General features: G+C 55.2%; 1 protein-coding gene across 6 annotated transcripts in view; it reads right to left on the bottom strand.

Annotated features, from left to right (window-relative positions):
* Positions 1-2,828: 2,828 nt before the first annotated feature.
* The window catches only part of TTC7A (tetratricopeptide repeat domain 7A), a 153,718-nt gene continuing 143,945 nt past the window's right edge, over positions 2,829-12,601 (bottom strand). For all 6 annotated transcript variants that reach the window (XM_074396840.1, XM_074396839.1, XM_003926740.4 and 3 more), the window contains one exon: positions 2,829-4,657. In XM_074396840.1, the coding sequence (XP_074252941.1) occupies positions 4,436-4,657 (222 nt within the window). In that variant the 3' untranslated portion in view covers positions 2,829-4,435. The remainder of the gene's footprint in view (positions 4,658-12,601) is intronic.

Raw genomic sequence — 12,601 nt, 5'->3', positions numbered from 1 at the left:
TTGCTCGGCCGGGCGCGGTGGCTCAAGCTTGTAATCCCAGCACTTTGGGAGGCCGAGGCGGGTGGATCACGAGGTCAAGAGATGGAGACCATCCTGGTCAACATGGTGAAACCCCGTCTCTACTAAAAATACAAAAAATTAGCTGGGCATGGTGGTGCGTGCCTGTAATCCCAGCTACTCAGGAGGCTGGGGCAGGAGAATTGCTTGAACCCAGGAGGCGGAGGTTGCGGTGAGCTGAGATCGCGCCATTGCACTCCAGCCTGGGTAACAAGAGCGAAACTCCGTCTCAAAAAAAAAAAAAAAAAAAAACGAAAGAAACTTGCTCACCCAGGCAGGGTGGCTCACACCTGTAATCCTAGCACTTTGGGAGGCCAAGGAGGGCAGATCACGAGGTCAGGAGATTGAGACCTGGCCCACGTAGTGAAACCCTGGTTCTACTAAAATAATAAAAAAACTTTTTTTTTTAAATTATCGGCCGGGCGCGGTGGCTCAAGCCTGTAATCCCAGCACTTTGGGTGGCCGAGGCGGGTGGATCACGAGGTCAAGAGATCGAGACCATCCTGGTCAACATGGTGAAACCCCGTCTCTACTAAAAATACAAAAAATTAGCTGGGCATGGTGGCACGTGCCTGTAATCCCAGCTACTCAGGAGGCTGAGGCAGGAGAATTGCTTGAACCCAGGAGGCGGAGGTTGCGGTGAGCCGAGATCGCACCATTGCACTCCAGCCTGGGTAACAAGAGCGAAACTCGGTCTCAAAAAAAAAAAAAAAAAAAAAAAATTATAAGGGCATGTTGTTATGTGCCTGTAGTCCCAGCTACTTGGGAGGCTGAGGCAGGAGAATCGCTTGAACCCAGGAGGTGGAAGTTGTAGTGAGCCAAGATCACGCTACTGCACTCCAGCCTGGAGACAGAGTGAGACTCCATCTCAAAAAAAAAAAAAAAAAAAAAGGCAACTTGGTCAAGGCCACACAGCCTATAGTGGTAGAGCAGCACCTTCCAGCTCAGGCTGGTGACTGCAGTATCACCCTGCTGCCTCCTTCAGGGCATGTGGCTGCTTTGGCCTCAGGCCTGGGCACTGCCGTTCCTGCCCTAGGGCTCCAAGGAGCTCCCTCTTGTTTCCCGAGTTATCTTCAGTGGGTCTCTGTTCTTTGCAACTGAAAGAGCTTGATGAAAATTCTGAGAAGTTTCTGGGAGGGGACGGTAGGATGCTTTCCAGTCAGAACCTCCCTGACCTCTCAGGATCCTCTGGATCAGTAACTCATGGGTCGGTCCCACAGGCCACTTAGGCATGAGGCTCCCTGCCCGTGGGCTGTCATCAAAGGCCAAGCAGATGGGGAGGTTCGTTCAGTCAGAGGCTTCCCAAGCCCAAGAAATATTTGCACAGTGATGGCATCTGAGTGCCGGGTGGGGGATGGGAGTACAACAATGAGCACTTTGGTACCAGAAAGGAGTCTGGGTGGTGGCGGCTGAAATGCCGTTCATATTTGTGCCTGCAGGGAAACACTATTAATATGGAAGTGCCAAGTGGGAGCAGAAAGTGGTGTGTGGGTGGAGGTCAGAGGGGGTGACAGGCAGTTTGAGGTCTGTCCCCAGACTCTAACCCTGGTCCCAGCATGATGAGTTTAGATACAGGAGCCGATTCCCTCACTCTCCGGTGAGGGTTCCTGTGTGAGAGCAGGGCTTACAGATGGCAGCTGGGCTAAGGCAGTGCCTGGGGCCCTCAGCAGGTCTCCACCGCTGCGTGACTCTCCAACATTGACCAATTTAAGATCAGCCTGGGAAACCCTGTTCCCATCAGAAGAAGGCAGAGCCTTCCCTCCTTTCACATTCCCTCCATTCTCTTCCCTGCAGGATGAGTTTCTAAGCCTGCCCCAGGCTGGCAGACACCCCCTGCCACCTAAGGTGGCCTGTACTTCTCACCCAAGGAGGTCACAAGCTGGGGGTTAGGATACATGGCAAGTAATTTGATAGCAAGTGTTCAATCACTCAAGTTTGTAAATAAGGCTACAGCAAGAGAAGCTGCGCACTCAAAGGCTGCAAGCAAAGCCCTTCCTTTCAGGGACAGCAATGGCAGAGGCAGGGAGGGTCGGCATCAAAGGAGGCCAGATCGCCCGGAGGCATGGCAAGAGGAGAGTCCAGATGGTCGAGAACAGCCCCGGGTTTGAGGGGAAGCCTCAGGACAGCTGTCTTGAGGTGGCTGCAGCCTTGGGGGTGCCATGGTGATCCCCTGGGGTACATGAAGACAACAGAGCTTCTGTGTAAACGTGCAGCATTCTTTAGAATTGTTTTGATGCAGGTTATAATACCCACAGTACATGCATATATATTACTAGGGGTCTACTGGTATGGACTTCTCAGCAGAGGTGGCCAATCTGAACAAGACCCGGGTCCCTCCCATGCCTTCACTCATAGGCTTCTTCTCTGCAGCCGGAAGATAGCCCAACAGCAATGTCTGAGGGGGGTCTCTGTTCAGATGTGAGTCCTGCCTTGGCCTCTCCCAGCGATGCCCAGAGGCAGCAGGGGCTTCAGGGCCTCCTGAAGGACAGGTCAGAGGCCAGGATCAGCTCTGCCTGGACCGCTCTTGCCTCCTCCTACTCCCTCCAGGCTTTAGCTTAGCCTCACCTGGCAACGCTCTCACCAGCTCAAATCCATGTTTTCCCAGAGGATCCTCCCTCCCCTTCTTGCTTCTCCACACCACTCCCCAGCTGGGTCCAGGTCTTGGCTTCGATGAGCTCTCTGGCCTCCCTCCTCCTGCAACACCCCCTCCAGTGCCTGGCTCAAGGCAGGTGCTGGAGCTACGTGCCTGATGAATAAACATGATGCTTCAGACAAGCCTGCTTCCCCTTCGAGGGTCTCTTTATTCAATCTGCAAAGTCACCAGCAGCAACTTGGCCTGACCCTCTGTGGCTTCTAACAAGGAAATACTTACAAGTCAGGAAAAGCATTTGGTGCCTTTCCTAGTATCAAAAATTGACAACCTTTTTGGGCACCCTGAGATAAATCAACAGCATTTTGCTTTTTCTTTTCTAACAGAATTCCAGAAAAAAATAGATCTCTATTATATATATATATATATAACTATATTTATATATACACACACATATTGAGAGAGATCCTTCAAGGAAGAGGCAAAGGATCCGGTGTCCTCTGTGGTGCCCCTTGGCCTGGTGCAGGGGTCTTGGGAGTCACCTCGGGACATGCAGTGCTGAGCTGGTGTGCATGGATGGGTGGTCTCCAACAGCCCTCTCCCTCCGAGGAAGGCGGAGCGATGACAACCAGGGCAGCCCTCACCCAAGCTTTCCACACATCCTGAAATGTGGGCTCTACCTGATGGAGCTTTGAAACTAAAACCCAAAGTGCAGATACAAAAGGATTCCCTGATAGGCCTCTGGGGGACTGGCTCCTTAGGGAAGAGTTCCAGGAGCGTTGGGCAGCAGGGAGGACAGACGTCCACAGCCCCCAGGCCCCGAAGACAGGTGTCACGGACACCGAGGCCTGCTCAGCCACAGAAGAGGGGCTGGGCTCTGTCCCCTCCTCAGGTCTCTAACCACAGCTCCTATAGGCCCTCAGGCAGGGGAACCCAAAAGGCCCATGTGAGGCTTGGATCACCCAGGAAAGCCTGAAGCAAAAAAGGGGCTATGGGGGGTGAGACGTACTGGGGACAGTCCTAGAAACTGCCCACCTCTATGTTATTGGCCCTCAAGGGACCTGCATTGTAGCATAAGGCCTGCAGGAGTAACGTGTTGACTCAGGGTATTAGAAAGAACTGGGTCTAGCAACCATAGGATCTAAAACATCCGGAGGCTGCTTAGGCTGGGGTACATTTCCAGGGAGATGGGGTGGGTGGAAATGGAAGCGTTAGGGCCAGTGCTCAGTACCCTGGCCAGACACCAGAGGCCCCAAAGGGACTTGGTAGCAGAGGGAAAGAGCCCGGTGGGGTCCAGCTGGCCTCAGGGGGCAGAGGAGCAACGTGGGCATAATCTACTAACTCCAAGTCTGGGAAAGGAACCCAGAAATCCCATCGTCTTCCCACTTGCCTGCAGTTTCTTCAAGACGTGACTGCCCTGGGCAAGACCTGAGAGGGATCCAGGAACCTGTGCTGAGACTGGGGAGTGAGCCCCCCAAACCCCAAGCCAGAGGCATGAGTGAGGGTGAAGGACAGCTGTGAGGCTCCCCCGGCCCCAGCTCTTGGGGAGCAAGTCTGGTCACCAAAAACCAATGCAAAGGCACTTAGGGTTCAAGTCAGACTGTTTCCCAAGGCACGATGGAAGAAATCCAGGAAGACCCTCTTGGCCTAGCCAAGAGAAGGAGGGCTGCAGCTGCGGAGGCGTTCACTAAAGATGCATTTCCCTGAGGCCCCACACCTGATGCCACCATTGCCCCACCCTGCCCCAGACTCCCTCTGGCCGGCCCCTCCCTCCCTGCAGCCGCAGCATCAGAGCTCTCTGGGGATGATGGAGAAGGGCAGCACAGGGCTGCTGGCCTCCAGCTCCAGGGCGGTGAGGAAGCAGTCAACGGCGGCCTCGTTCTGGCCCTGGGCCTGCAGCACCTCGCCCAGGCCCTGCCACGCCTCGTGGCATGTGCTCTGCCTCTCCACAGCATCTCGAAGCACCTTCTGGGCCAGGCTCTTGTGGCCCAGGCGACTCAGCATCAGACCCTGCAGACCAAGCACAGGGAAGGGTGAGTAGGGGCATCACAGGGCACAGGCATCTTGGCAATGGGTCAAGCACAGGTGCACAGGTGGCAGCAGCCATCAGCTCGAGAGGCTCCCTGAATCTCTGGCTTGGGCACTGTTGAGTGGCTGTGCCTTTACCCATGCAAATCCTACCTGGCGCTGCTCAAGCTCTGCTTTAACCCCAACCTCCTGGGAAACCCACTGCAGGAGCTCTGTTCCTGCCAGTCCCAAGGAACTGGCTTTTAAGTCACCCTGTCTGGAGGATCCTGGGCAAATTCCAACCTTCTGGCTCTGCTTCCTCATCTTTAAATGGGAAAATCACAGCATGTCTCTCAAGGGCAGGGTGAGGTTGAAAGGAGTCAGGAGAAGCATCTGGCAGGAGCGTGTTCTGACTCAGTGGGACCATGCTTCTCAGTCCTTCCTGCTGCCCAGAGCTGCCTTCACCCCAGGGACACAGAGAGACTGAGGACAACACATTATGGGGCTTTGTCACTGCCACTGGGAGGAAGAGCTTTAGTGTGTGTGCGTGTGCGCATGTGTGTGCATGTGGTGGCTCCCCAGGGAGGAGAGTCAGATGGCCGGGGACTGGGTGCTGCCTGAATGAGGCACTGAGTGAATGGGCTGGAATGGCTGAAAGACGAAAGACCTGGAGGTTCTGGGTCAGTTGCAGGGAAGCTTGGCCCTGCTGTTTGGCTCAAACAACCCTGTTACCAAAGAGATAGAGGAAGTAACAGGAATTGTCAAGAGGCTGGGAAGTGAAACTGGCACCCTGTCCCCACTACATCCTCTTCTACCCACGCCGGGAAGTGGGTAGGGGGACAGGGTAGTGAGTGGAGGGCCCCTTTTCAGCCTCAGGTCCCAGAAAGGTTGCTTCCCACTGTCCCACTGATCCCTGTTTTGGCCCTGAGAGCAGCCTGAGTTGACAGCACAGGGGCCCTTCTCTTGTTCCGAGACAGGAGGTAAAGCTCACCACTGATTCTCTGGACAGGTGGGGGCTGCAGTGGGGGTGGGGAGCTGCCTTCTATGTGCCTGGAGTCCCCTCTCTGATGCCCGCCCACTGACGGCCATGTACATTTTTAGCTGGAACATTTTCCTCCTCACCAAGCTCCCCAGAGTTAGGCCCTCTGTTGCTATGGAGACGTGCTGGGGAAGATGCACATGCCTGGTTTCATGAAGTCCTCGGAGAGCTTGGAACACAGCCAATTAGGCGGGAGTGAAAGATGGCGCTCAGGAAGCCCTAGGAAAAGCCTCTCCCTCTCCAGAGGCGCTGGCTGGAGATCTTGCAGCCAGGGGGCGGGGGAGAAAGAGGCTGTCCTCACAGTGCCTCTGCCAGCCCTGGGCAAAACCGTACCAAGGAACCACACACATGGCTGATGTGTGCAGAGGCCAGGGGAGGACAGGGTGGCTGTGGGTGGGGTGGAGCTTCAGGCAGGGTCTTCCGCTCTTGCCAGATGGGAGCGGTGCTGACTCAGGGCTGCCTGGGACCAAGGGTAGTGGCCAGGCTGGCCAGCAGGGCACCAGGCCTAGCTGTTCTGCCCACACGACCCACAGGCCCAGCAGCTCACAATGGAATAGGGCCCACAGGGAGGAGGGAAGGCAGGCCAGCCAACAGGCCGCCAGACACCAAAATTAAGCACCAAAAATGGAGGGTCTGAGCCCTGTGAACGCTGCCCAGGAGGGAGCAACACAGGAAGAGGGCGAGGCCGCCCGGAGAGCGTCAGGACCGAGTGGCTTCCAAACATTCAGTTTTCTATAGCGAGATTCCACATGGGATTTTGTTCGAAAAAAGGGCTCAACTGCTGAAAAGGAGTTTGAAAACCCCGATCTCAAGAAGTGTGTGGGTGTTTGGGAAAGGCCAGATGTGTCTGCAGGCTGGTGTGTGTGTTTCATTCTTAGTTTGGGAGGTTTGCAGTAGCCTCTTCTGTATCTGTAGAGAGGAAAAGCCCAGGACTCGGTGGCCAGAAGCCCTGGCCAGGTGGAATCCCAGCTCTGCCACTGACAAGTGCTGTGACCATGGACAAGTGGCCAACTTTCTCTGGGCTGTGGTTTCCTCATCTGTAAACCAAGCAATGGAACAGTCCTTCCTCGTGGGGCTCTTGACAGGATTCTGCATTGATGAATTTGAAAAACCAAGGAGGGGACAGACAGCAAACAGCAGCACCTCCAAGATGAGTAGAGGACCCTTCTGGGTGGAGCAGGTGGCATGGCTGATCTCTCTAGAAGGTGGGAGAGGGCATGGCTCTCTGTGGGGGAGGACCGTGGCTGGGGTGGGTTGGCTCATGTCCCCCCACCCTGGGGTGTTGACCTTAGAGCCTGAAAGGAGACACCGGGCTGGGGTCAGGCTGGGGCCCAGAGGCCCAGGGCCTGTAACAGGATCTGCTGCCACCTGCCCCTGACACCAGCCGAGTTCATGTTTGGTAGCAACTCAGCGCTGTTTGCTGCCTGACAACTGGGCAGGGCAGAGCCCCGGGAAGATGCGAGGTCTCACCTACTCTGCCCTGAGCCTGGCGCCGCACCAAGGGCCTGCAGACATCTTCCTGGCACCCCGACCCTCCCAGAGAACAGGCCTCCAGGGAGAGGGTGGGAACAAGAACTGGCATCTCAATTCCATCTAAATGTCCCAGGTGAATCTCCCAGTCCTCATCCCGGTAAGGGGGTGCCCCATGCTGAGAGGAGAGACCAGACCTGCTGAGAGGCTCTCAGCTTCTGACCCTGCCCTGGGAGATGCCATGGCTGTGCTGGTAGCCCACGGGATTCGAAACTGTTGTCCAAGTTGTTTAGGGTGACCAGACACCATACCTCCAAGGGGGTGCTTTGGGCAGTGACAGCCACAGACATGGGCTCTGGGGAAGTCCCCAGAAATTCCCACCTCAGGACCTTCCTTCTTCTCTCCCTTCCTGGATCTCAGGGAGTGGGGATGTATGGCCACATCTCATGTGCTCGAGACCCTGCTCTCCCAGGAAGCCTTCCCTGAGGACGGAGTCCTTCCTGGCCACACAACCACCTCAGGATCATGCTTAGTTACTGTGGGGCTCATGGATGTGATCCCTATCCTGGCCCTCCCCAGGCTGAGAGGGACAGAGCCCCAGTCTCCTGCCTGCTTTGTTATTCTCCATGGGACAGCAGCTCAACAGAGCTCAGGATGCAGCCCAGATGCAGAGCCAGGGAACCTAGAGACACCCACACGCTTCCAGGTGTGGAGCTCTGGCCAGGGATGCTGCCCACGCAGAGCCCGGAAAATCCTGCCTCTTAGGGCCATGAAGGCGTAGGACCTAAGGGGCCTAGGGCCCTGCTGGGGTCTGGACTCAGTTCGGCAGAGGCACAGTGTGTGGCCAGGGGCTGTGGCCTGGGAGGAGATGAGGGGAAAAGGGTCTTGCCTTTTCAGAATCTCACTGCACACCATCCCACCTGGTAAGTTCAGTGCCTGACGATGCTCTCCAAGGGCGGGGCAGCACAAAGGCCTAGGGGTGTGCATGCCTCTTCTTCTTTTGAGGGGGGCCTGCCCTGTGAAGCAGCTTGGGACCAAGGCCAGCTGTGGGCCAGGCGGAGCCCTCCGTCCCCACCCCTGCCCTCAAGTATTTATAGAAGTTATTTTGGGAATTTTCTTTCTGAGCTCAAGGCACATTCCTGGGATTCTGTAACAGCCTTTCCAGCTGGGAAGCCGGGAATCAGCTGGAAGCTGCAGCAGTCTTCTGGTCCCTGGAGCCTGTGTTTGGGGACACCAGGGCTGCTGGGAGGAGCCTGCTCTACAGGAAGGGCCCCTCCCTCTCACCACCCTGGAATATGGACACACCCATCCAGGAAGGCCTGCATTCCGGCCCAGCTCCATGCTCTTGGGAACTCCAGATTCTCTCAGGTGTGTCAGCCTCAACCTGTCCAACCAGACCTGGAAGGGGAAGGGGGAGGCGCCTCTCCAGGCTGAGAACCTCCCACTCCTATCACCACAGCCCTCCTGGAGCCAGGGCAGCTCCAAAGCCACAGCTGGGTCCCACCTCCCTGCTGGGGGGAGGAGCACAAACCTTTCCAGCCCCAGCCAGTGCTGGAGTGGGATGTGTTCACCCCAGATCCCCCTGGGCCTCAAAGGAAGAGGCTCCTGCTGAGAAGGGCCCAGATTCATATGGAGCCCAACCTAGGTGGGGGTCTCCTGGGGCAGTAGGTGCCTGTCCCTTTCTCTTCTGGGGTCCTTTACAAGTGAGATGTTAAAGAACACCAGTAGGCCTCTTCAGCTGGGGCTAGGGGTTGTCCATTTTCAGAGGAACAGGGGCCAGTGGCCAGCGGCCAGGTGGGTCATATCCTGGGGGACTCCGGAGCCTGACAAGCCACCAGGAAACTGACTTCTTTGCCAGCCATCTCCTCTGGGCAGGGCACTGGGGCTTTTCTTCTCCCCTTCCTGAGCTGGTATCAGGTTCTAGGTCTGCAGGGGCTTCTGCCCACCCTGGCACACTTCCTGGCCTGCTCTTCCAGGCTCAGTCAGGAGGCTGTGGCTAGGCCTCTGGATCTCGGGTTCTAGAAGTGAGCCCCCGTGTTGGGGAGTGAGAACGGGGACCAGTCACAGCAGCTCCCCTCTCTGGGCAGGAGGCACAGCCTAAGGCACAGTGAAAGCCAGTTTGGGGAGCGGGGCTACTGGACAGGGGGAAAAGTCCGCACCTTTTCTCTCCGTGTAGGGTGAGTCTAACTCCTTTTTTGAAAAAATTGATTCTGGAGCTTAATTAAGCCAGCAGTGCTCAAGTATCATTCTTTTTTTTTTTTAAGATGGGGTTTCACCATATTGGTCAGGCTGGTCTTGAACTCGTGACCTCAGGTGATCTGCCCACCTTAGCCTCCCAAAGTGCTAGGATTACAGGCATGAACCACCACGCCCAGCTCAAGTATCATTCTGATCTGAATCTATGGCAGGCTTCCTCATTAGAGCTGGTGACAGACTTCAGGAGCCTGCATCAGCCTAAGGTTTTCCAAAAGTCCTGAGCCAGGGCTCAGGGTGTATGCAGGGGGCTGTGCCAGCCCAGGGATAAGGTAGGTGTGGAGGGGCCTCTGATCCCCATTGAGTAGGTGCTGGGGGACATACCCTTGCACCCCCCACACCGTGGGCCTGCAGAACCTTCTACTTCTTTCTCCACTTTCCCATCAGGGAGTGTGACCTCAGGCAGTACTGGAGAGGGGTGAAGAGAGAGCTCACAATAAAACCACGGCATCACAGGTCACACAGTCAAGATGTTCCTATTGAACTTTCCTGCCCAGCAGACTCAAGATTCCACGTCCTCTCATGGCCTAGACCCCTCTAAGCCACCTGCCACAGCTCAGGAAATGAACGTTGAGAGAGAAGCCTAGAGCTGGTGGTATGTCCTGGAACCTGAGACCTGGGGCATAAGCAGCAGAGGCCACTGGCTCGGGAACCCGGGACCCTGCTGTTCTGTACACGGAGCTCTGCATAGGGTCAGGGCACCTCCAAAATGCCAGGCACTAAGTGTCACTCCTCAGCTGCTCAGAACGTCCTTCCTCCTTCAAGTCAGAAAACAGATGCTGAACCAGATGTTGAACCAGCATGACGACAGGCCAGGGCCTCCCCAGAGCCTGCCACCGCAGAGCCTCCACCCCAATGGGCACAGATTACCCAAGGTATCTCCCTCATCCCTCAACTCATTCTCCCCTGCAAAGCAGGCTCCCCTCCCCCTTAGCTAAGGTCAGCCCAGGCCTGACACTGTGTGTACTCCTGTCCCATCCACAAGGCAGCTAGGGTCTGTGTCCTGTACATCTGTGCTGGGGCCAGATTTCCCTGTGGACTTGGTGAGGATGGAGTGGCTTTACTGCAATGAGTCTCTGGGGCTTGGCTCCAGGCTTCTACTCCCACCCGAGAACCAAGAGCATCTGAACATGGCCTGGCAGCTATGCTTCAAAGTGAAAAGCATGAAAATGACCCCAATGACTGGACCATTAACTTATAGAATTATTTAACATAATTCTAACAACATCCCTTGGTGCTTGGTAGAGCAAGCCTTATTTTATAGAGGAGAACACTGAGGTTCTGAGAGGTTATGGAACTTGGTCAGTAAGTGAAGGCAAAGTGGGACTCAGCTAACCAACCCAAGGAAAACCTCAAAGGCAGCTTGGAAGTCCCTGTCCCTGCCAGGTACTCCCTGCCTATTTTCTCAGCACCCTGCTGGCATCACAAGGAAATCCAGGGCAAAGATCCTCTTCCCTCAGTAAGTATGGTCCAACAGAAACCAGCCTGGTCCGAGGTGGGGCTCAGACTCAGGCCACATGCCACGAAGACTTCTATGTGAAAATAGTGGTAAAAATGCCCAATGGTGACTCATCTTTTCACAGCTTTCAGTTTACCTGAGACCTAAAATGACCCCCTGAAGAGTTTAAATGATCACAAGAGTCTAAATTATCATCCCAATTTGATAGGAGAAACAACTGACCCAATGCTATGGTTTGAATGTGTCCCTCAAAATTCATGTGTTAGAAACTTAAGCCTCCATCAGCAGAACTGAAGTGTGAGACCTTTAAGAGGCGAGGTCAGGGCGCCTTTGCCCTCCTGAATGGCTTGTTGCTATTATCTCGGGAGTGGGTTCCTGATAAGAAGATGAGCTCTGCTTTCCCTTCTGTCACACTCTCTTGCCCTTCCACCTTCCACCATGGGATGAGGCAGCAAGAATGCCCTCGCCAGATGTGGCCCTCAATCTTCGAATTCTCAGCCTCCAGAACTATGAGCCAAATAAGTTCCTGCTTATTGTAAATTACTATAAAAATATATATTTTTAAAAAAGGCCAGGCATGGTGGCTCATGCCTGTAATCTCAGCACTTTGGGAGTCTGAGGTGGGAGGACTGCCTGAGCCCAAGAGTTCAAGACCAACTTGGGCAACATAGTGAGACCTTGTCTCTACAAAAAGATAAAAACAAAATAAAACAATAAGAAATTGCCCAGTCTAAGGTATTCTGTTATAGCAACACAAAACTGACCGAGATGCCCAGTGAGGAAAGTGACCCTCGAGCACCACCGTAACGCAGGGCTGCTTGTCTTAGGTTTGTCACCCGTCGTGTCTGGTCCAGCCCTCCATGATGGAGAAGAGGAGCAGCCAGCAGCGGGAGGGGGTGATGGATGAAGCACTGTGTGGTCAGAGTTCACCCTTTTGGCCTTAGAGACCAAAGCCTTCTTGTTGAAGTCCCAGAGCACCTAAAAAGGCCCAGCCCAGAGCCTCAGGGCTTGGATGGGCAGAGCTCTGGCCCTCAGTGACTCAGGTCTCTCCTTGGGAGGTACCAGGGATGGTGGCAGGGAGCTTCTGGGGACTTAAGATGTGCCCCCTCAAGCCACAGCCTGGGGTGAGGGATGAGAGGCTCTGAGGCCATACCCATGCTCTTGATCCCCCAAACCCACTTAAAGAATGCGGCAGCCTGCTCGACACTGGCACAAGAGGGAACCAATAAAGGGAAATCCTGCATCGTCACTCTTGTCATCAAGAGGACTGCAGCTAACAATGCTGTCTTCCTGTCTTTCCAGGGGCATTTGGAGAGAGAAGATGCTGGGCATCACATGCCATAATGCTTCAGAAACTGCATCCCAGCAATTACATCACTAAAGCCAAAGCTCATGCAGAGCCATCTCCCCCCGACTGCAGGAGTGCCTGATGGGGAGAGGTTCTGGAGAGCCTGGAACTCCCTCACCAAGAAGAAAACATGAGGAGGGGAGGGGCTGGGACAGGGGAGGGACCAGGAAACTCCTCCCCTCCAGAGTCTGCCCCTGGGAGAAAAGGGCAGAGTGCCACCCGAAGACACCTCACCTGCCCACTCATGCCTGAGAGTGTCGAGTTGTCCCTTGCAGTGCAGACAAGCTGCACTGAAGCATCCACACCTTAGCCAAGCCGAGGGCAGGGAGAGTGGGTGGGTCTGTGGCCGGGGCTAGGACCTTCTTCAGGGGGTGCTGA

Source organism: Saimiri boliviensis, chromosome 1 (genome assembly GCF_048565385.1).
Source record: "Saimiri boliviensis isolate mSaiBol1 chromosome 1, mSaiBol1.pri, whole genome shotgun sequence".
In the NCBI taxonomy this organism is placed as follows: Eukaryota; Metazoa; Chordata; class Mammalia; order Primates; family Cebidae; genus Saimiri; species Saimiri boliviensis.
This window is presented reverse-complemented; position numbering and strand designations above follow the sequence as displayed.